We start from the raw sequence: 24,803 nt of genomic DNA on the forward strand, positions 1-24,803 counted from the left end.
TTCGTTTCAAAAGTTGCTCACAGTTTCTTTAACATGACACGAAAAGAATCGAAAAAGAAATTCAACACATTGCTATTATTAATTTATCTAAATTCATAAAGAAAAAAAATTATTATACGTATAATTGTCGTTACAAATTCGCCGGCCGCGATGGCCAAGCGGTTAAAGGCGCTACAGTCTGGAACCGCGCGACCGCTACGGTCGCAGGTTCGAATCCTGCCTCGGGCATGGATATGTGTGATGTCCTTAGGTTAGTTAGGTTTAAGTAGTTCTAAGTTCTAGTGGACTGATGACCTTAGAAGTTAAGTCCCATAGTGTTCAGAGCCATTTTTTTTAGAGGTCAATTCGTGCACAAAATCCTGCTTCGGCAACACTTTCGCAATTATAGACGGGTGTAGAGGCAGCATAGATCATTATTTCTGCAGGGGACTTCCAAAGATTTTCTGAGTCCGCGCCGTATCGAGTAGCTGCATAACGCCGGTCAAAATGAGGTCTGACACTGTTTTCGGAGGTATCTCATGACTTTTGCCACCTCGGTGTATAGTTGAGAGATATTTGATTCTTCTTGTATTCGTTTCTTTGTTACTTTTGAGGAGAGTACAAAGCTTGCTGATTTAAGAAGAAGTCTTCAGATGTTAAGGAACAAGCGGGACCAGGTGTTCATCCTATGGTCTGGTTTGACGACAGGAGATCAGCCACAATGAGTCTAGGGGAGGGAAGTGGGTTCCTAGAGCACCACAGTTCGCGGAAGCGGTTGTAATTATCCCCTGCTCCAGCATTTGGCGACCAGTACACTTTTCTCCTTTGAAGGCTAGAAGCCGCTAAGCCACTGTATACCCCTAGGAGATACCTGTGCGTGATGAACTCACCTCCCTGTATACAGATTTAAGCACAGTCTGCCACGGCGCTGCTTGGGTTTCGTGAGAAAATTCGCTGCCTTTCCCTTCATATCTTGTTATCCTGTCAACTGAGTCCTTCCTGCCACTGTCATTAAGCGTGAAGGCCTCTACCAATGAGTGAAGCATGGTTAGCAGCCGATACCAACCTCTTGCATGTTGAGATACGTTCTGTAAGCCAAGTATCGGAAATTTCTGCAGGGTTCCAATGTAGTGACGAAGATAAAAAGCGAAATTCTCGCTGGTCGCTGCAGTAATGGTTGGATGTCCTCCCCTCCATGTGGAGTTTGTGAAGACGTCGTCGTCGACCGGAGTGGCCGAGCGGTTCTAGGCGCTACAGTCTGAAACCGCACGACCGCTACGGTCGCAGTTTCGAATCCTGCCTTGGGCATGGATGTGTGTGATGTCCTTAGGTTAGTTAGGTTTGAGTAGTTCCAAATTCTAGGGGACTGATGACCTCAGAAGTTAAGTCCCATAGTGCTCAGAGCCATTTGAACCTTTTTTTTTTTTTTTTTCTTTGTTGACGTCGGGACCTAGTTTTAGAGGAAGAGAAGTTTGGACACTTCTCGTGGGGTAGCCGTTTCTGGCACTGGCCGTCCTGCTGCAGAGAGAGAGGGACTTCTGGCCCTGGCGCCAATTGGGGCTCAGATTTGCCACGATTTGAATAAGTGTCGCATGTCGCATTAGTGCTGCCCTTTTTCTGAGCAGCTGACAATTTGCGGGATTTCCCGTGCAACTTGTGTTGCCTGATTAATTATTTTGTTTCATGGACCATGGTATTTTGCATTTGCGAAGGGCACAGATTAGAACTTTTGCGTTTCCCAAGCAGTCTTCCACGTAGATTAGGTACCTCCCTACAGTGTTAGCGGGACATTCATAATTAAATATGGTGTTAGCGGGACATTCATAATTAAATGGGCTTCTAAAGAGGTTTGTGCTTCAGTGTTTTAGGTGGCTGTTCGCCCGTTGTATTGGAGCAGTCTCTGGGTCAACGTTACGAAACTTTACGTTCATTTCATTGGAGAGTTAGTCTCAGTCTTATTAGCGTAGTATGAATCGAGATCTCAGAGTAAGTAAATAACTTATAAAATTCAGACTATAACTGATCCTGTCCCTTTAAAAACCAATGTAACCTCTGCATTCCTAACTTTTTCTCACTTTCACGGTGCTACGTTGTTAAGCAGCGGCCAACTCCTTTGTTTAAATATTAGATACGAGCGTATTTTGACAAGTGATTATGACTTATGATGTATGAGCATTGCACTGAGGTGGTTATACGAGGGTAAAACCAAAAGCAAGGTCTCGTATTTTTTTATAAGTACATAGACCTGTTTATTTCTACAATTGCTCACATCAGCTTGAACATTTAGCTATTTTTCGACATAATCACAATTTCTGTCGATACATTTTTGTGGACGCTGTGACAGTTTTTGTATGCCCATGTCATACCAGCTCGCCGCCATGTTGTTCAGAAATTTATGAACCTCGTCTTTCACCTCGTCGTCGGAGCTGAATCGATTTCCGGCCAAATGTTCTTTTAACCTAGGTAACAGGTGATAGTCACTGGGCGCCAAGTCAGGACTATAGGGTGGTTGGGTGACTGGGTGATTATGTTCCACTGAAGCTGTTGCAGGAGAGCAACGGTTTGCCGAGCGATGTGTGGGCAAGCATTGTCATGGAGAATGTGTACGCCCTTGCTCAACATACTTCTCTCCGGTTCTGAATTGCCCGTTTGAGTTTTTTCAGAGTCTCACAGTACAGCGTTAATTGTGATCCCAGTGGGCATATAGTCGATCAACAATACCCCTTTTCGATCCCAAAAAACAGTTGTTATGACTTTACCGGCAGACTGTTTGTATGAATTTCCGCGACTTTGGCGAAGAAGGATGCCGCCACTGGTGTGATTGTTGCTTGGTCTCAGGTGTACAGTGGTATGCCCAGGTTTCGTCACCCGTGACAACTGAGTCCAGAAAGTTGTCCTGTTCGGCTGCAAGCCGGTGAGGGAATACGCGGGAAGCATCAACTCGTTGCTGCATGTGGTCCTCAGTCAGCATGCGTGGCACCCATCTTGCGCACACCTTCCGGTAGTTCAATGTTTCCGTTAAAATTACGTGAGCGGTGCTTCGGGAAACCACGGGAACCAACGAACAGAAATCATCCAGGATGATCCTCCGATCTTCACGCGTGCTTTGCTCAACACTGTCTCCTCAGAAATTGGTCTCCCGCTCCTTTGTTCGTCGTGAATTTCGGTCCGACCAGCTGCAAACTCTCTACACCACTTACGAACATTTTTGATATCCATGCACGACTCACCATACACTTCCATCAATTGGCTATCTTTTTCAATCGGCGCAATGCCCTTTGCGTTCAAAAACCGAATAACTGCGCGCAGTTCGCATTTGGCGGTAACATCCAAAGGGAGCTCCATTCTCAACGGCTGCCAACCCAAGACTGAGCGCCTCAGCGCGGCGTGCGCATGTTTACTCACAGCACTCTTCATAACAGTGTGACCAACTGCCACACCAACAGAGTTCTGTACTTATAAAAAAATAGGAGACCTTACTTTTGGTATTACCCTCGTACATCTGCTAAAGCCACGTCGTAGAGAGAATAAAGCAAGACAGGAGTGCAGTTTCAGTTTATATCGACGCCAGTCCGGGAGAATCATAGCTTGTTCAGTTCAATGTTTTTCCTTTGTATCAAGAAACATAATTGCAGGACGTGATTGGAGCGTCACCCCTAAGCGGTACTACCAAAGGAGCCGGTGAACCTACAGGCTAATTCTTTCTCTGTTGGCAGATGAGAGGCTACGGAGCTGCTGGGGTGTTGGCACCTTTGCTGGTGTTGACGGTGATGCTGTCAGCCGTGCAGGGCCAGGTGCCAGCGCTGGGGGCCTGTCCAGACATGCAGACGGTGCCCGGCTTCGACATGGCCAGGGTGAGTAGGATCTTATAATCTTCTCTCATCTCACAGTAGCGCCGACAGTGGTATCTCGTGAAACAACTTGTTTCCTTTTGGAGAAACTTACCAACACACTTTTTTAATTCGTGTCAGAAGCGTCAGATTACAAATTGAAAGGAAAGAAGGAAGTACATGTGGTCCGCGAGACTGCACTGAGTGGGGCAGTTAAGGCAAGAACACAAGTGTTGTGCGTCTTGACCACACCACATCTGCGGATGTTAGACACCTACATGTATACTCCGCAAGCCCCTTAACACCGCAAGGCGGTGGACACATTGTACTAGTATGAAATTTTCACTCTACAGCGGAGTGTGCGCTGATATGAAACTTCCTGGCAGATTAAAACTGTGTGCCGGGCCGAGACTCTCCGCTGTAGAGTGAAAATTTCATTCTAGAAACATCCCCTAGGCTGTGGCTGAGCCATGTCTCCGCAGTATCCCTTCTTCCAGGAGTGCTAGTTCTGCAAGGTTCGCAGGAGAGCTTCTGTGAAATTTGGAAGGTAGGAGACGAGGTACTGGCGGAAATAAGGCTGTGAGGATGGGACGTGAGTCGTGCTTGGGTAGCTCAGTTGGTAGAGCATTGGCCCGCGAAAGGCAAAGGTCCCGAGTTCGTGTCTCGGCCCGGCACACAGTTTTAATCTGCCAGGAAGTTTCACATTGTACTAGTGTTGTCAGTTTTCTAGTCTATTCCTGTTCAATAATGGGTGAGAAAATATTATTTATACGACTCAGTTTGAACTCTGATCCCTCCTCTCTTATTTCCATGACCCCTACGTGAGAAAGACAGTTATGGCAGCGCGATGATTGCATCTACGGACTGGGTGTTCCCCTTTTGTGAGATCTGATTTGGATCTTCTGGTCCCTGCCTGCCGTCTTTTAAGGTATTTCATGACTCTTTTGTTGGTTCCATCCAGCGATGATCTTTTTCAGTCAAGTTCATCTTCATTTTAGGCTGAGTTTAGTGTTCACAGTCCTCAGCCGCTCAGAGAAAGCTACTCCTTGATTTCAGCTTTTTGGCAGCCTCTCAAATGCCTGATAGGGGCTGCTGTACATATGTGCAGGACTTCATTCTCTCTACGTAGGCAGTTGCCTCCAGTCGAATTGTCGGTGGGATAGTTTAATCAGTTGGTACATTTTATTTGCGTGAGAGAGTTTCAAGCAGTGGGTGACGAGTCTTTAGATCCGATGCAGTGTGTCGTAAACTCGTTTAGACTGGGCGGATTTGTACCCGACGAAGCAGGCGCATTCGCCAGCGGAATGGGAAACTTTCTGTGCTGTTATTATTACCAATTTCGGCTTAGCATCCCCGTTTGAACCTATAACTTTTCTAAGGTATTGGTTTAATGTCAAGAAACTCATACATTCTTCTCCATGTAACGTGGAGTTCTCAGGTTGCTTGTCTTTTGTGGAGATAAAAAGCGCAAATCTGAGTTTTTGTGGAATTACGCTTAAGTTGGTAATTTATTAATTAAGAAATATAGGTGAAATTTTTTGCGTCCGTTCAGAATAAGCTACAATTTTCGTAGACCATACCAGCACGAACTGACTGAAACTGAGATCTTCCCGTGCGTTGTCACACTTCAGTAGTCGCCTCTGTGAATGTGTACTTACTTTTCTAGACTCTCTCTGTATATGCGTGTATAAGCTACGTCTTCATTTTTTTTTTTTTTGTCAAATGTTTGGGCGGAACGACAACAAGTCTCCATGAAAACTATACGATGGATTTTTGTCCGAATTCAGAATTTTCACAATCAAACGAAGAGTGGAAAATGGACAAATAGGGTATGAAATTGACCAGCGTGAGGTCGTTTTGCAAAAAGATTTAATTGCTTGAAATTAACCAGTCCATAGCGTTCAGTTCGTAAGAAAGCAGCTGCAAGCAGTTTGTCCCGAGTGTCCGAGAGTGTATTTGTCGAATTCTCCGTTATGATTTAAAACAGATCGTTCAACAACTGAAGCAGAAATATTATCAGTTGCGATTAGAATTCTGACAGCAAATTATGACATACAGAAACGAGTACAATGGATTTCTGGACAAGCTGTGGATGTCAGATAAGGCCATTTTCATTTCACAGATTACGTGAATAACGGAACTACCGTTACTGAGCAGACAGCACCTCTAACGAAGTTTATGAACGGCCTTTTATACGACAGCAAGGTGACAGTATCGTGTGCAGTTTCGTCACACGGAGTCACCGGACCGTACTTTTCCGCATATGAAGAGCGATTCCCAGTGATTGTCACTTCGGATCGGTATGTCGAGATGTTGCAATCTTTTGTCATGCCTGCATTGAACAGTATTCCACAACTGTATGAGCCGGCCGATGTGGCCGAGCGGTTCTAGGCGCTTCAGTCTGGAACCGCGCGACCGCTACGGCTGCAGGTTCGAATCCTGCCTCGGGCATGGATGTGTGTGATGTCCTTAGGTTATTTAGGTTTAAGTAGTTCTAAGTTCTAGGGGACTGATGACCTCAGATGTTAAGTCCCATAGTGCTCAGAGCCACAACTGTATGAAACCTGGTTTGAATAGGGTGGTGCGACATCCCACACTATAAAGTAATCAATCACAGCTGTGCGAGTATTGGTCGGTAACCGTGGCACCTCAACATTCGGTGTCGTTCACTAGCCTCCCTGACCACCAGATTTGTAAGTTTGTGATTTGTTCTTGAGGGGCTACCTTAAGAGTCAGATATACACGAGACGGTCGCGAAGATAGGATAAATTAAAGGAGAGAATTCATGACGACATTCATGGTATACTAGCAGATATACTGCAACACTCAATGAGAAATCCCAAGAGCAGATTGGAAGAATGCATACGTACAGAAGGATGCTTGCTGTATGCAAGACATATCTTCTAATCATTGGTGATTTTGATTACTGTCTCTTAAAAGACAAATTTTAGTGGCTCAATTGCTGTCAACATATTTTTGCTGCATTTTTAACGTTTTTATTGGCTGTTTCAAAAGTTCCCTTTTTTGTGTCGCCCTGCACACGCACAGGGGAAAAAATAGGAAAACGCTGTGCATACTAGGGGAACAAAGAGCTGCGTGTATCTGTAAAATTCACGCCGCGTCGTACTAACAGTGTTTTTTTTATTTTGAGTTTATCAATCTGCCACTGTTTAAACAGTTAGCTGTTTTATTCTCCACTTCTGCCGCAACCTTAAACCACGGCCTCAGTTCCTTTGTGTTTGAACAGTATATTTGAACCTGGATAAATTATTTAATACCAACTAAAAACGCCGTCTCAAAGCATTTTTCAAGGTAAGGATGATATGTAGAAAAATGAACGACTGCAGTGTTTTACAACTGTCAGACACACTTTAACTGGCTCTGCAGAGAATAGTATTTTTTCTAGATTTCGTATAAGCATCTTAAGAGAAGTTTGTAAGTTTACATTCACTTGCTGTCGTTAACCTCAAGATTACTCCTCATCACTAACATTCGATTCTCTTCTATACCACATACACCGATGAACCGTAGCATTGTGAAAACTGCCCACGGCGAGTTTAGCCAGTTAGTGCTGAGAGAACGTGACGCGGTGAGGAGAGTATATAAACGGAACAGAGACGAGTGAGGTGTAATCCTAGCGATGATACCGACCACAAGAGAGGAAATACACTGGCATAAGCAAATTTCACAAAAGGCAGATTGTTGTGGCCAGTGCCTTGAAAGGAGCATCTCGGAAACAGCGAAGATGGCCGGCTGTGCGCGTGTTACTGTCGTCAGCGTCTGTGTAAAATGGTTGAAGGGTGATGAAATCACGAGGAGGCGGTAAGGTATTGGACGTCCACTCTTCAACGCAGAACGCGGAGGTCGGAGGCTTGCCCGCTCTGTAACAGAGGGGAGACATCGACCTGACGGCAGAGTACAATGATGGTTGAGGCACAATTGTTTCCAAGCACACTGTCAGCACTCATTGTCGAACATGGGTCTTCGCAGCTAGACGACCCCTACATGTTCGCACATAGTCTCGAGGGGTCTGTCAATTAGGATAAATGAGCAGGGGATCATCGAGACTGGACTGTGAACAACATTTCGTCTGACTGGCTGCCTCTTGTTTTGTATTGCACCAGATCGAATGTCAAGCTCGGATACACCGTGATCCAGGAGAACTTCTTTCGAAGCATGTACAGAGTCACGGACACAGCTGGCGTGGGCAATATTATGGTATCTCGGGTATTCACCTGTACTGCCATGTGACCTGTGGTAGTAATGTACGAGACTGTGACAGATGTGGACTACGTGGACATTTTTACGGGCCACTTGCATCCCCTCATGCCTGATGTCATCCCCAGTGACGACGGCATTCCAGCGGAATTACTCTTCGTGTCACAAGGCCAGAATCATGATAGAGTGGTTTGAGGGGCCTGATAGAGATGAGTCATTGATGTATTGACCATCAAATTCGCCTAATCTGAACCCGATGGCAAATATCGTGGACGATGTCAGACGTTGGCTCCACGCTCACAAGCTATTGGCCCGTGATTTAATTGAACAGCGCGACGCGTGCAAACTTGTCTACTGCCACTTACCTTCGGAAACCTGTCAAGTATTATTCAAGTCCTTGCCACGCTCAATCGATCTGTACTGCGCTTGAAAAGTGAGTCAAAACGCTATTAAGAAAATTGTCGTAATATTTAGGTTGAAGAGTGTTGTACCACTGCATCATAACATTAAAAATATTAAGAATTACGTAAATGAAAATGTAAGAAAAACATAAGAAAAATGTAAATGTTCGTTTGTTCAAAATCGTCTACCTCCGTAAGTTCTTGACCGATTGCTTTAAAATTTTGACACAACGCTAAATTCTAATATAGGCGTGCTTTTAGGTGCCTGTTTCTTTAATATATGCTATATAATATATATTAAATGTATATGTGGGTGTAAATTTTTGAAATTCTTTTGTAACAACGTTTCCCTAATGTTAAATTTATAAAAAAATTTTTATTTCACATACGTTAAAAATAGGTGTTTTAAAATATATGCGTATTCCAATGCAACGTTTGTCACAATTTTAAAGCATTCGGTAAAAAATTTTGGAGATTTGCGATTAGGAACATTTACAGTTTCTATATGAGTGTATTTGTTTCTTCAAAATCTCAATTTTTCAAAAGTTCTTCACGTACTGCTTTGAAATTTTTATACAACTTTGCATTCGATTTCTCACCTGATTTTCTTTGTATCTACTGGAACAGTTACAAAAATGTAAATGTTGGTTTGTGCAAATCGTTCGTCTCCGAAAGCTCTTGACCAATTGCTTTGTAATTTTGACACAGCATTGAATTCTAATACTGGCGTGTTTTAGGCACCTAATTGTTTAATGTATGCATATTTTTAATACATGTAATATATAAATATACATAAGTAATATGTAAATGGAAAACATTGTTACGAGAAATATAAAAAGGTACCTTCCAATTTTCTTCGAATTTTAACGAGTTATAAGTATACGCTCATATAACAGCTAAATGCTGTACAGCTACTCACATTAGCATGTACTGCTGAAAAGAATGCTTCAGGAACAGAATATCATTATATGAATTATTAGATTCTATTCTTTGAAATTTTTCTTCAGCGAGTGGGAGGGGGAGATGGACAGAGACAGGAGAGAGACGAAGATTTAGATGTATATCCAATAGCCATACACGTTAGAAACGTAGTTAGCAAACAGGAAAGTTGTATTCATGATTATTTGTCTGTGGTTAGAATACTAAACTGAATTTGTAAAGTCAGTAAATAACTCACAAAGTCAGAGAGAAGAGCAAGAAGAGGTGGAGAGATGGCGGCGGGAGTACGTCGACAGAGATAGGGTGGGACGTGATGAACTGTGTGAGGGGGAGAGAGGGGGAACTGGAGGAGACGGACAGAGAGAGAGAGATAGAGAGAGAGAGCGGAGGGGATGAGAAGATGGACGGGGAGATGGATGGGCAGAGATAGGGGAAGAAGGAGGAGGTATACAAAGAAAGAGGGAGGGGAAGAAGGACAGAGGGGAGAGAAAGAGACTACGACGAATATCCAGTTGCCATACATGCTAGAAATGCATGCTTTCTCTTTTCTTTCTTTTTCATTTAAGTAGACTGAGCCACAGCCGAGGGTAGCCGGGTACAGCTAGTCGACAATTATAATTATTTCCATATTGTAAATATTTAAAACTTCTGAACGAACAAAAAGTGTTTTGCATATAACTTCGTATTTTCTCTTTTGCACCTAGAAAGGACTCTATGACACTTGTTTCCGATGTGTTTTATATCAATTATTAGAACCCACATATAACAGTCAAAAAGGTACAAGTAGTCACATAAGCAAGTACTACTGAAAATAAAAGAATGTATCAGAAAAAGAATATCGGTGTATGAGTTATTACGTTCTATTTTTTGATATTGCTCTGTAAAGTTTACTCAACTGAGCTTACCTCCTTTTCTGACATGTGGTCCTCATATAACAAATTATTGCTTTGTAGCGTGTTCTTCGAACGTTACTAACAGGAGAACTGCGTCGTTTAAACCCCTGCTCTGTGTCCACAGTACATGGGCCGGTGGTACGAGGCGGAGCGCTACTTCGCGCTGTTCGAGTTTGGCGGCAAGTGCGTCAGCGCCAACTACACCGACTCCGGCGAGGGCCGCGTCGCCATCGTCAACAGGCAGACCAGCTCCATGTCAGTACCTGGCCAGCCCAACCTAAGCTAACCCAGTGTAGCTCACCCGGTTAGCCGTGCGGTCTAACGCATTATTTTCCGGGCGGGAAGGCGTGCCTGACTCCGGCACGAATCCGTACGGCGGATTAGTGTCGAGGTCTGGTGTGCCGGCCAGTCTGTGGATGGTTTTTAAGTTGGTTTTCCATCTGCCTCGCCGAATGCGGGCTGGTTCCCCTTATTCCGCCTCAGTTATACTATTCGGTGATTACTGCGCAAACACTGTCTCCACATACGCGTACACCATAATTACTCTACCATGCAAATATTTGGGGTTACACTAGTCTGGTGTGAGACGTTCCCGGGGGGGGGGGGTGAAGGAAGGGGGGGTGATGTCATGATGTCAACTAAGGGCCGAACCGAGCAGTAGCCCTGGGTTCGGTGTGGGGCGGCGGTGTGGTGAGTGGACTGCTGTAGCCTGTTGTGGGGTTGTGAACCACTGAGGGCTACGGCGGGGACGAAGCCTCTCCGTCGTTTCTAGGCCCCAATTCAACACAATACAATACAGCCCAGTATACTGCTCTGCTGCGGCCTTAATCTTTACAAAGATATTGACACACATCAAAAAAAGTTTTGCATCACCCCAGTTCCCAGAACCCTGTCATCTTCACAACAACAGCACCAGTACGTGCATTTCTCTGTCAAAGGTATCAGAACGGTTTTGGCTTATAACTTTCGACTCATTCGTTACCAGTACAGGGGCCTTAGACTGATACCCTCTTCTCTATCATTTCAGAATGTAACATCATTATGGTTCAAAAATGGCTCTGAGCACTATGAGACTTAATATCTGAGGTCATCAGTCCCCTAGAACTTAGAACTACTTAAACCTAACTAACCTAAGGACATCACACAACACCCAGCCATCACGAGGCAGAGAAAATCCCTGACCCCGCCGGGAATCGAACCCGGGAACCCGGGCGTGGGAAGCGAGAACGCTACCGCACGACCACGAGATGCGGGCTCATCCTTATGGAATCACCCTGTATATACACGCTTCACAACCCCCGGCGTTTATAGCTTTGACGCTGTGTAGCGTCTTTGGATGACGGTTATCGACATAAAATTTTATCAACTAAGTCCACTACACAGCCGGCCGAAGTGGCCGTGCGGTTAAAGGCGCTGCAGTCTGGAACCGCAAGACCGCTACGGTCGCAGGTTCGAATCCTGCCTCGGGCATGGGTGTTTGTGATGTCCTTAGGTTAGTTAGGTTTAACTAGTTCTAAGTTCTAGGGGACTAATGACCTCAGCAGTTGAGTCCCGTAGTGCTCAGAGCCATTTGAACCATTTCCACTACACAACCTCTAGAAGATTGTAACATGAATTGTGACACATCCCATATACATATGGTTTTATTCGACTGTATTTAATAGTGAACATATGATACGAAACAAGTTACCATTTAGCTCTCAAACCTGACGCTCCGTCGCGTCAGGTTCCCAGCGGTGAACGGGCATCTGCGTGGCCGCTCGTTGACAAAACCGCTGACACGTACAAGTTTGGTCAGCAAAATTTCAGCAGTTTCAACTGAATTAGATACCTCAAAAGCCGATTTCTGTCGTAAGTCCTTTCATCTAGACTAGAAACCGAAAAAGTTTTACTTCTTGAGCAGTTGAAATAGGAGATAGCTATATTATTTTGCGAGCTAGTACGATATGGTACTATAGCCGGGTTCAATAAGTTCAAAAATTTGCTTTTTCTCTTCATCTGGCATTTTTATAAAATTCATGTTTCCATGTAGTTAGAATATATTATTTTTGAGATTTAAGCAACGATATTTGCATTAACATGACTTTCAACTCCCTGCTCTACTTTTTCTTTTTTTTTTAAACAAAGAAAAGTGTAGCTGTTCATAATCTGACGTCTCTACTCTCTTTTGAACGATAAAAAATACCCAAATGTAATTGCAGTATTCTTAATTGGTCCATTTTTCGCAATAACTGCTTACTTATTGCAGCTACTTAAAGCATGAAGCACAGAACGAGAACAAAATATATTTCGCACTTGACATATTTCTTGTCGTTCATTGTCCCATCTTCTCGTTCTTGGCTCACTACTCGTAGGTTAATGACTTCTTCACACAAAATCAGCAAAGACGTGACCGGGTTTGGTTTATACCTACCTCATTTCAGTAACACCATAAAGCAGGAACGTATTTCCTCTTCCGAAAATTAATTTATTTTACATTTTCCTGTTTCCACAGTTTGACACGCATCTTAGCTAAAACTGCTAACTTCTAACTGTTAATCTCACAGTAAGCGCCGCTTTAAAACTACCGTGCGCCAAAATGTAACGCACTCTAAGAGAACAAGAACAGCAACATCACAATTTCAGTACAAAGATATGTTCACGTCTTGGATGTAATCGATATCCTTGACGAAAGAATTACAAATAATTAATCCTTGATGAAAGCGTAAATAACTGCAGTATTCTGTTCATTTTACCTTTTCGAACAATAAAGGAAAACAGTAATGATGATCAGAATACTAAACCCATGTACTCGACTACACAAATGGACAAAACTATGAAGTATTTGAGAAATACAAAAATAATTATGCTTCTCACAAAACGGTCGATCTTATGACAGCATTATGCTTCATCACTGTACATTTACATCAAAATGATAGAAACTACACAATTCGCAATTTCGATCTATTTGGATAGTGTTCTGAATTATAGTGTATCGGGTTCTCCTATTATTGACGAAAAAGGATGTCTATTGAACAGCTCCATTACAATAGCGATATGAATAAATCACGTTGAAATTGTTAGCGATTTAAACTGTGTTCAATATTTTAATCTCTTATGCCTTCATTTCGTTAAATCATAAATTATATAGGAGAATTTTATGCAGTTCAACAATAAACATTAAAAGCTTCTGTTCAGAAAACTGCTCTGCAATGCTTATCCTTACGGGCCAGTTGCTATAAAATATCCCTTGCTGTGAGACTTCGCAGAGTTTCAAGGTATGGGTATGTCGATTATAAACACGGCTCTGGTCTAGAGGCAGCCGTCACAGTGCCCCGCTCTCTGCGATAATTGAAAATTACTCTGTCTTCCGAAAATATGACGTAAACAATGTCAAAGTCACTTATGATATATATCTCTGTAGTGTCTTTAGGCATGTCAAATTATATTCTTAATTTTCATTAGCCCCGAAGTAATGTTAACAGTTCTGATACGGGTGAAAGTTTCCCGTCTGGGTACAGCTTCAAACTTATCAAATCATATTAAGAATATTACTGAACGCCTGAAACATATGTTGTAACTCAATACCAAAATATCGTACATGGCTCGGAAACGGACCTTTCTAGAATTGCGTATCGCATTGTGTTTGCTATATATGAGCTAAGGATTTTGTTATTTTGTCAATATTTTATTCATGAGAAGTATCTCCTACAAAAATCATGTAAAAAGTTCTGAAATTCACATGTGGTATACATCTCTGTAGTGTTTATACCCTACAAGCATGTAGAAATATATTATTAATTTGAAATAGCGCCAGAGTTAAACGACTCTTAGAATCGGCAGAATTTTCGCGTCCGGAAAAGTTTCCGAATTGAGGATTAGCAGGCACAACGATTTTCTTCAATGGAGGCGGAAACGCAACGGCAGCTGATAATACAAAAGTGGGTTGCCACTGGTATTTTGCTGGCGGAGGCAGCCCAGTCCTCTAGCTGTCAAATGCAGACTACTATAAATAAGACTGTAAAACGAGAGATAAGATGCTGGTGGTAGTGGTGGTGATTGGAGTGGTGATGATGATGATGATGATGATGATGATGACTGTGATCCATTGTGATGACAATGATGATAATGATGACTGTGATCCACTAATGCTAGAAGTGAGGGTGGCGGTGACAGTTCTACCACCTGTTTTCTACGGTTACTTTTATCCCTACGGTAGCTTTGGCAAGCAGTTCACTTGGATTTACAATACAAAGGAATCGCTCTTATCAGAATGTGGTTCAATTACATCCAGAATAGGTTTCGGTAACAGATCACTACGTAGTTTCGATTACAAGTCTCTTCACCAGTGTGCTACTACATTGCTGCCCATCCTATGTCATTATGATAAAAGCATCTCGTCGGCCTTTAGCAATGCAAAGAAACCAAATGCAATACACAGACTCTTGAGTTTGCAGCATTCTGTTCGATGTCGTGTACAACACTGTTTCTCCAGTGCATCGTTCACCATTAGTCATCAGTCGTTCGTTATTTGTCCATTGTTAAAATATTCATCAATTTCGTAAGCTAGAGTACCCTTCATATTACTTATCAGTTGAAGAATATGCACATACATCATTCAGGTTCAACACAGGAACTAATGAAAGGGGACAAGGCTCTGTACATTCCTGGTGCCTAGAGAAGTACGTCAATGGTAAAACTGAGATTTCGATTCGTCCTTCCTCCCTCCCTCTCCTCCCTGTTGCCCCCCTCCCCCTCCTCTCCAGCCCCCTCTCCGAAATCCTCACCCCGTTCTTTATCATGGTTTTATACCACTGGACTCTTTCAGTAACGAAGCTGTATTTGAGGAGCTCTTCGCCTCCATCCTAACAAGATGTTTACTTGTATAATTGGGAAACTGATCTTTCTTTGTACAAACAAGGAAGGAAGATCAATGGTGAATCTTAGGCTGACAGTGAAATCACCGGAGATGAAGTACAATGCTTGGACGCCCCTGGTGTAAAGCAATGTGACTTACGACACGTGCATTACTGTGGGCATGTGGACCCAGTCTGTTATAATAGTTCACAATTACAAGACATAAGATAATGACCCTTTATGCAGAATGTATCACTCCAACTGCGCCTGCTGCGTCAGCAACACCACCTACCTTTCCTGCTGAAAGGTCACGCAAAAAACACGGAATACAGTACAGTACCTGATACTAGTTTTCAAATTGCTAATGCTTATGGCAAGTGGTATGTTCCGCACTGAATGACTGTAGATAAACGCCATGAAATCGCCTAAATAGATGACTGACTGGTAAGGAAATGTAAATCCATATAACTGACTCCAAAAAATGATAAAATCATAATTGTACGTCTAATATTAACGCTGTGAAAATACGTGGCACACGGAGCTCCAACACTTAAGAAAATTCAAACAAGATAAATTCTATAAAAGTCGCAAAACATTGGCAAAATTCGCTGGTAGGTAATGCAGTGAAACTGACTGTCCTACTAATCAGATGTATTAATACCAAACAGATTCTGTACCGACCCTCGAAACATATTGTCGTCACAAAGACACAAAGACCGGTCTCACGAGTGAGGCACACATTCAGACCATGAAAATTTCAATACATTCGCAATGTTAATCAAGAAAATAATTACGCATGAACCAACCGTTACCTGTGAATGATTAACAAAGTCGTATAGCAAGTATGCTCTCCCTGCACAAAGAAATCCTACATCTTTCTACTACACCGTTCAATAGCTAGCAGCACGCAGCACCAGACTCCAAAAAATCTCTTCTCCAAGCATTCCAGGACAGAAAGGCGCTTAGTCACACTCGCATCCCAGCAGTCCCAGTGAGATCGGCTTATCCAGAACTCGAAGATCAGTTCCTGAATACCTTACAAGCTGACCCAAAGACAACTACGTTGTGTGCTATCGGTATAGTGCAAATGCAAAAGACAACTTTCAAGTTGCTAAGGAAAATGCATTTATTTGTCTTCTCGTTGTTTATTTGTTTCCTAATGACTGAGTTAATTATTTTTTTAAGGAGCAGCAAGGTCTCTGCGAATATTTAAAGTAATCTTAAGTTTTATAAACACAATGCTCAAAATTTAATTTTTTTCCTAGATTTATTACACTAGACCAAGTGTAAAGTTTTCAGATAGTCTAAGCATGAAAAACGCATCGTGTTTAGAAGCAAGGGGAGGACATTCAAAACATTAAACAGAGTTTCTTACTTGTGAACTTCATAAAACGTTCATTCGTAAATAGTTCGAAAAAGAAAGATGTTCTTGCATGTGTATGTACGGTTCATATTTTGGAATGAGAAATTTGCCTCCGTAGTACGTAAATGTGTTCATGGTAACACTGCATTTAGTAAGCCAGGAAGACTTTCTTTCCTCAAGACCAGTTCAAAACCTTACCACATTGTGCCATGCACGCAAAATGACCTTGTTAGAAAAGAGACACAAAATTGGTTTTCACTGTCCTATGCTAGCACACAGCGCAGGTACACGGAGTAACGTAGCTAGCCCACTTGCTGGACTTGATAGTAAACAAATAGAAACACAAGGAAAATGTCATTCTGTCGACCGTCTTCAATTCAAGCTTTGTCTGAATATAGTGTACATCAACAAAGAAAAGATAGAAACGTCTGTGGGAAAAGATAGAAACGTCTGTGGAGAATACAAGTTAGCATTTGTGTGAATGGTGCACTATGGTGCGTTTTTGAGTAGTTCTTGAGGAGAGCAAGTGGATCATCGAATAAAAGAGCTGTGCTGTTAAAAAAGCCGTACTAGTATTAATATATTCACAAAGAATAAAGGTACAAAAGAAGCTGTTATGCTAGTTAATGTCCCCCTGGTACCTAAATAACGTTTGTCTGGTATATTTTTGTCACTCTTCCGGAGGAAAAGTTATTTGGGATGGTCAAGATAAATGAGACAATGTGTATGTTACCATGTAATCACATAAGTACGTTATCATTTAAATCGGAAGAAACTAGTGACATGTATATTGTGTAAATGTCTCTTGCAGTCCTTGCTTAACGGGTAAAGTGAAAATACAGTTTCACACCTGTACGTTCAGCTAGCTGTAATTTTATCAAGTAGTACAATTCTGTATATGCTCTAAACCCTTGTGACGTTATAACTGATGCAGTACATTCAATAAAATCGCCAACGCAAATACTCAGGTATCACTGTAAATTTCTAAATGGAACAAATTTTCAGAACTGGTATACGATCAACGATTGAGGGTGAGGTTCGGATCCTGGGCCGCACGGATGACTCCAAGCTCAACGTCCGATTTCCATCCCTGCCAGGTACGTGGGACGTTGTATATGCGTTATTATCCTATGTGAAATAATCTGATTCTATTATTTATTACTGATTTGAAGATATTCTTTAAAATTGCCGTCGATCTAACACGCATAATGTAAATTTTTATCTGTCGTAACACCTTTTTTGTTATCAAGGATTTTGCTGCCCCCGAGTTATAACGCTATTAGAATTAATTTTATTTTAAAATTATTCAGTTGATCGGAGCTTAATTTTTGTTTAATAGATGTTATTATTGGAAGTGCTTTTTGTTCCATAGTGCTGAATTTGTAAGCGCCTTTCATTGCATGGTGGTTTCCGGTCACTCAATTGCATCTTCTACACTACGGTTGTCTAAAAACTTTTGCATCTTTATATGTCACAGCTTTGTTGAACTAATGCACAACAGGGGTGACATTATGCTAATTCCGAATTACTTCTTTCTCTGTTTTAAACCGACCACTATATTTAACACGTAGGCATTTTAGTTGTGTCGCAATTTATCGCACAGTACACACACTTAACAAACTATGTGCGTTCCCACGTATGGGAACATGCTAGACTTTGCTTAACTGAAAGCTCTATGCTTCAGTTAGCTGTCTTCCCCGAACTATTACATCTCTGAAAGAAAAACTGATAATGATTTCTTACTTCATTTTTGCGACACAACGTAGTTTATTACTAGAATGAAGTTGGAAGTTGATCGTTCACTTTCAATATTATTTCCATAGAAATAAGTAACAGCTCCAAATAAGGAAAAAAAAGTCATAGTTAAATTATTATCTGATATTTTTCTCTGTGCATGTGCCCTGGTTGGATTATTTAATAACAAATCGTCTCACTTCACTATTAGTTTATTGCTTCCGTTACGACTGTAGGTGCGATTCGATTGCCGGCCATTGCACAATAATATCCGTGACCAGTCCAGTGGGACTCCTTTAATGTAACTGAACGCCTTCATTTCCAGTGGCTCGTCTGTGGTCGCGTGACAGCAGAGACACCGTAGTGACAGCACCTTGACTACACTGCGCGTGCCCGCATGCAGGTGTTGTGCGTGTGTGTGTGTGTGTGTGTGTGCGTGTGAGCCGGCCGCGGTGGCCGAGCGGTTCTAGGCGCTTCTGTCCGGAACCGCGCTGCTGCTGCGGTCGCTAGTGGTAGCATGCATCTTGTAGATGCCTTCTGGAGCACTGTTCAGTTTGTTTTTACCTTCAGTGTAGTACTTAACATAAAGTTTTCTTCATTACAATGATGGAATCTTGTGTATCAAAAGATGTGTGAATGCAACTTCCACAGTAGTAAGAATATTAAATAATTTGCGTACATATTTTTGAAACGTTAAGACGTATGATCGTGCTCAGAGAGTTTGAGGCAATAGAATGTTAACAGCTAATTAACTACAAGAGTTTAATCATTAATTAACTTTTTGTACTGTTGATGTTATTCGGTACTTGTTCTAGATTAAGCAAAAGTCATAAAAGGTAAACACTTATTTTCTGTAAAAGCCGGACATTGTGGACATAAACAGATGTCATTTATAACAAAGCATTTTACAAGCGTTGTTAAGAAATCGTCAGAAAACTAATACTTCCTGCCAAACTATTTTTCCAGGGAGCACCTGATGATCACAACGAATCGCGTTCTCTAAATATCTTGAATGAATGATCTGATATCGGAAGCAATCCCGACAAGCCAAGATGTAATTTTTTCTTTCTTCTTCTATGGAAGCGGCAAACTAAAAGGTTCACATACAACAAAAACGGACTATCATCAAAGACCTGTAATTCTATGAACTGTAAAAAGGAAAGAAGGAAGATTAGGGTTTAACAATCCGTCGACATCAAAATCAATAGAGATGCAGCACAAATTCGGAATGTTTTAAGGATGAGGAAGGAAATCGGCCTTGCCCTTTTAAGGTGCCATCCCGGCATTTACCTGGAGCAATTTAGAAAAAAATGACGGAAAGCCTAAATCAGGATGAGCAGATGCTGAGTTAAAATTCCGTCCTTCCGAACGTGAATACAGAGAGCTTAACCACTACGCCATCTCGCTCGGTTCTTGTAAAAATAACAGTACAATGTTTCACCTGGCCATATGTAAAAATAATAAGCATTGCATTAATATTAGGAATTTCGGAGTAATTAGGCTAACTGCACTTTAGAAACTCGGCTATCTGCTCTGTGTCACATGACACCAATTGTGTCGCGCATGCGCCGCCGAGTGTGTAGAGACACGTGTTGCCTTTGTTGCAGTCACGTTTACGGCGCCGTACTGGATCCTCGACACAGACTACGACAGCTTCGCCGTCGTGTGGTCGTGCACCAACTTCGGGCTCTTCAGCATACGTAAGTATTTGTCATAGTCAACATGATACTGAGACGACCCCCAAGGGCTTCTACTATGTTATTAGTTCTAAACTTCGCCCGTCCCTCACGCTTTATTTCTGTCATCGAACCAAAAATTAAATATAAATTTTTCTCCTTCTTCTGTTAAGTGATTTCTAGAAATTTCACTGTTATGCTACACGAGACACTGCCCAGTGGACGCTGCTCTGAACTTCTGAAGTCTTTTTCACTAATATTATAAAATAATTTTCTGTTATTGGCAGCCTTCTACGATTGAGGTGTAAGTGATATGTCAAGCGAATGGGAAGCCCGCGGAAAAAGAGACACCAGTCTTTCCCAAAATAAGTCTTGAACATTCGTTATAATAAGTGGACAAAATTCCTCCAATTGGAATAGAGTCTACGGCTTTCTTTGTAGGAAGGCTACAATTATTCACTTTATGACATTCGTGTTGAAAGAAAAGGTAGTTCGGGCTGTATGGCGAAGCGTTTATCAAGTACGTATATTTTCTCGACTAACACTTCACTACTCCACAGATAAATTTCCCTACAGGTACAATATTCCCGATTAGAATTTCACTTGTTAAGTGTTAGAAAAGTTACGTCCACACTATAATGACATTACATTGACATCATAATTTTACTCTTATCATCTACATATCTTAGAATGTGTCCTATCAACCGATACCATCTTGTCTCCCCAATTCTATTCAGCACGTCTTCGTCAGTTCCGTTATGTATCCATCTAATCTTCAGCATAGTTCTACAGCACCACATTTCAAAAGACCTAAGCCGAAACAAGTCCCCGGGAGTAGACAACATTCCATTAGAACTACTGACGGCCTTGGGAGAGCCAGCCTTGACAAAACTCTACCAACTGGTGAGCAAGATGTATGAGACAGGCGAAATACCCTCAGACTTCAAGAAGAATATAATAATTCCAATCCCAAAGAAAGCAGGTGTTGACAGATGTGAAAATTACCGAACTATCAGTTTAATAAGCCACGGCTGCAAAATACTAACACGAATTCTTTACAGACGAATGGAAAAACTGGTAGAAGCCGACCTCGGCAGTTCTAAGAGTCGAGGGGTATGAAAGGGAGGCAGTGGTTGGGAAGGGAGTGAGACAGGTTTGTAGCCTGTCCCCGATGTTATTCAATCTGTATATTGAGCAAGCAGTAAAGGAAACAAAAGAAAAAAATCGGAGTAGGAATTAAAATCCATGGAGAAGAAATAAAAACTTTGAGGTTTGCCGATGACATTGTAATTCTGTCAGAGACAGCAAAGGACCTGGAAGAGCAGCTAAACGGAATGGACAGTCTCTTGAAAGGAGAATAAAACATGAACATCAACAAAAGCAAAATAAGGAAAATGGAATGTACTCGAATTAAATCGGGTGATGCTGATGGTAGTAGATTAGGAAATGAGACGCTTAAAGTAGTAAATGAGTTTTGCTATTTGGGGAGTGAAGTAACTGATGATGGTCGAAGTAGACTGGCAATGGCAAGGGCAGCGTTTCTGAAGAAGAGAAATTTTTTAACATCGAGTACAGATTTAAGTGTCAGGAAGTCTTTTCTGAAAGTATTTGTATGGAGTGTAGCCGTGTGTGGAAGTGAAACGCGGACGATAAATAGCTTAGACAAGAAGAGATAGAAGCTTTCGAAATGTGGTGCTACAGAAGAATGCTGAAGATTAGATAGGTACATCACATAACTAATGAGGAGGTATTGGCTAGAATTGGGGAGAAGATAAATTTGTGGCACATCTTGACTAGAAGAAGGGATCGGTTGGTAGGACATATTCTGAGGCATCAAGGGATTACCAATTTAGTATTGGAGGGCAGCATGGAGGGTAAAAATCGTAGATGGAGACCGAGAGATGAATACACTAAACATATTCAGAAGGATGTAGGTTGCAGCAGGTACTGGGAGATGAAGAAGCTTGCACAGGATAGAGTAGCATGGAGAGCTGCATCAAACCAGTCTCTGGACTGAAGACCACACAAACAAGAACTCCTCTGTTCGTGTCAAATGGTTTCTCATCCATGTCTCATTTCAATACATAGCTACACTCCAGAGAAAAATCTTCAACGAATACTTCCAAACAATTAAGTACCATTAGATGTTGACAAATTTCTCTTCTTTATAAATGCTTTTCTTGACATTGCCGGTCTACATTTTATGTCCAGTCTCTACTTCGGCCATCGCCAGTTACTTTGTTGCCCAAATAGCAAAACTCATCTACTATTTTAAATATATTATTCCCTAATCTAATTACGTCAGTATCACCTTATTTAATTCTACTTCGTTGCATTATCCTTATTCTGCTTTTGTTGATGTTCATCTTATATCCTCCTTTTAAGACACTGTCCATTCCGTTCAAATGCTCTTCCAAGTCCTTTGCTGTCTGTGACAGAATTAAAATGTCATCGGCATACCTCAAAATTTTTATTTCTTCTACCAGCACTTTAATTCCCACTTTTCTTCGGTTTCCTTTACTGCCTCCTCCGTGTACAGATTGAATAACATGGGAGAATGGCTTCGGCCCCGTCTCCCTTCCTTCTCAACCAGTGCTTCCCTTCCCTTTTCCTTTACTGCCTCCTCCGTGAACAGATTGAATAACATGGGAGATTGGCTTCGGCCCCGTCTCCCTTCCTTCTCAACCAGTGCTTCCCTTTTTCTCTGTACAAACTGTAGATAACCTTTCGCTACCTGTATTTTACCCCTGTTCGGATTCCCGGCTTGAATCCAACGGAACGCCCTTGGAGTGAGTTAAATCCTCGACTTCGCTGCAGATACCAGTGTCTGCCATCACTACCTTCTTTGATTTCTGCTTTTGAGGTAGCATGGGCTGCCAATCCTCCAAAGACCGTCAGAGACGCCCTCTTCAGATGTTTCCAGGAAACTTCACGCCCTCATAAAGCGAAAAGTGTACACACCTCATATTAGTGTCCACTAATAGGGGTCGGGCTACCTGGGAGTTAGTCGTTTACCGTTTGTGTAGCTAACGGCAAATCCCCTGTCGGCAGGTAACGCTTGGATCCTGACACGCGACCGCTTCCCGACGCTGGAGGTGATGGAGCGCGCCTACTCTGCCGTGGACCGCCACGGCGTCTCCAGGGCTTTCTTCATCCGGACCGACCAGAGGAACTGTCCCAGCGTCTACTGAGCTCGCGGCCGCTTCACGCCGTGCCAGCGTCCTGGATTCACTGCGTGAACTGTCCAATCTTATGACTCCCTTGAGGAAAATAGCCCATATGTATTCCGAAAGACTATAGGGAACGTCTGTCTACAAAGATACGCGTCGCTACGCTTTGGACTACATCTTTCAATCTGTGATCCTACTGTTTAGGTTCGAAGACCATGGTCTACTTGAAGAAATATTATAATTAGGTCTTTTTACTGAAGACCACGGTCTAGTTGGAGAAATGTTATAATCAGTTTTTTTCTCGGTTTATTTAAAGAGAATGGCGGTGCAATACATTTCGTACCGCAGCGCCTCGCCTTTCCGACTGTCAAGTCCATAAAAGTTTCAAATGACTGTAAACCGAATCTATAACGTATTTCGTGCACAAGTACATCGTCCAAAGGGTTTTAATTTTTTTAGTGATAGTGAATGTTTTGGAAGCATATGCTTCACTTCTGAAGAGGATCTACGTCTCTTAATTTCTTCCAATATTGTATGATTTTAAATATACTGTTCCACTAGAAAAGCATTTCCCACCATTCGTGGTAGCTGTTTACATGCTACAGCGGCTTTCTAAATGTGAGAAGTATCACGTCATCATAGCAGACAGATTAAACTTTCGTTAGCGTTGCTGCAACAGATCTATTTCAAATACACGTGCATAGTTATTTTTATTGTAAATATATTTATTGTAGTATTTATTGTAGGTGTTGTTGTTTTGAATGAAATGTATGAAATAAAATTATCTTTTTTATAAGAATTGATGCAATGCCATGTCAGGAATCGTTTGAACCCAATTTAACTATCTTCAAGCCAAATATTTATTTATTTAACCAGATCAGATTAGGACCATTAGGTGCCGTGAGCTTTCCTGAGAAAGACCTTGCGGCAGTAAAACAGAAGAAAAAGCAGTTATTGATCAGTGTGTGCTATCTGTGTTGTCTTACAGCTGTGAGACCTGGACACTTCATGAATATACAAGACGAACATTTAGAATTGCTTAGTGAGTCATGGGAAGACCTAAGCTGGGATTTACACGGAAGTATATAAAATAGGACATAAGACATGAGATAAATTACTGATGTCAAAGACATCTTGGAGAGATCAGACACTACAAAACGGCAATGGGCCTGCCATGTCACCAGAAGAATAATGATCGATGGACAAAAGCGTTATAGAAGTAGAATCCAAGAGACAGAGAGAGACCACGAGAAACACCGCCAGATCTATGGGATAAAGGTCTGCAGAAGATCGGAAATTTAACAACTTGAACTTTGCTCAAGACTGTTCCTCATTAAAAAAGAAATTGCATATCTACTTGAACTCTGTGGTTGGAGAGTCATCATTTAGTAACAGAAATGGTTATGATGTCTTGAGAGTGGACACTCTTACATTTTGTGCAATTTTCCTAAATTAATGTTGATATACACTGTTTCACTGCGTTAGGAACCGATGAAATATCTGGTTTGTTGAGGTAAATCTTTGGAAACAAGACATAGAAGATTCTGAATTGAGAAAAGGATATGATCATAAAATGGGGAAAGATGCAGAAATTTCAATACTGTGTCAGATGGAAAACCAGTCACTTAAATACCGTGGTTAGCAATGAAATGAAATGCTAATCGGATTGGATTAGATTAATACTTGTTCCATACGTCATGATACGACACATCGTAATGACATGAAACTGATCAGTTAACAAGAAGTTTCTTTACACATCATAAT

The 24,803-nt window shown here is 41.8% G+C and overlaps 1 protein-coding gene across 1 annotated transcript in view; it reads left to right on the forward strand.

Moving 5' to 3' along the window:
- Positions 1-23,312, forward strand: part of LOC124712776 (apolipoprotein D-like) — a 55,365-nt gene extending 32,053 nt beyond the window's left edge. The window contains exons 2-6 of the mRNA XM_047242897.1: positions 3,696-3,833; positions 10,385-10,515; positions 17,465-17,556; positions 19,801-19,893; positions 22,921-23,312. Of these exons, the coding sequence (XP_047098853.1) occupies positions 3,696-3,833; positions 10,385-10,515; positions 17,465-17,556; positions 19,801-19,893; positions 22,921-23,060 (594 nt within the window). The 3' untranslated portion in view covers positions 23,061-23,312. The remainder of the gene's footprint in view (positions 1-3,695; positions 3,834-10,384; positions 10,516-17,464; positions 17,557-19,800; positions 19,894-22,920) is intronic.
- Positions 23,313-24,803: the final 1,491 nt, after the last annotated feature.

Source organism: Schistocerca piceifrons, chromosome 1 (genome assembly GCF_021461385.2).
Source record: "Schistocerca piceifrons isolate TAMUIC-IGC-003096 chromosome 1, iqSchPice1.1, whole genome shotgun sequence".
NCBI lineage: Eukaryota > Metazoa > Arthropoda > Insecta > Orthoptera > Acrididae > Schistocerca > Schistocerca piceifrons.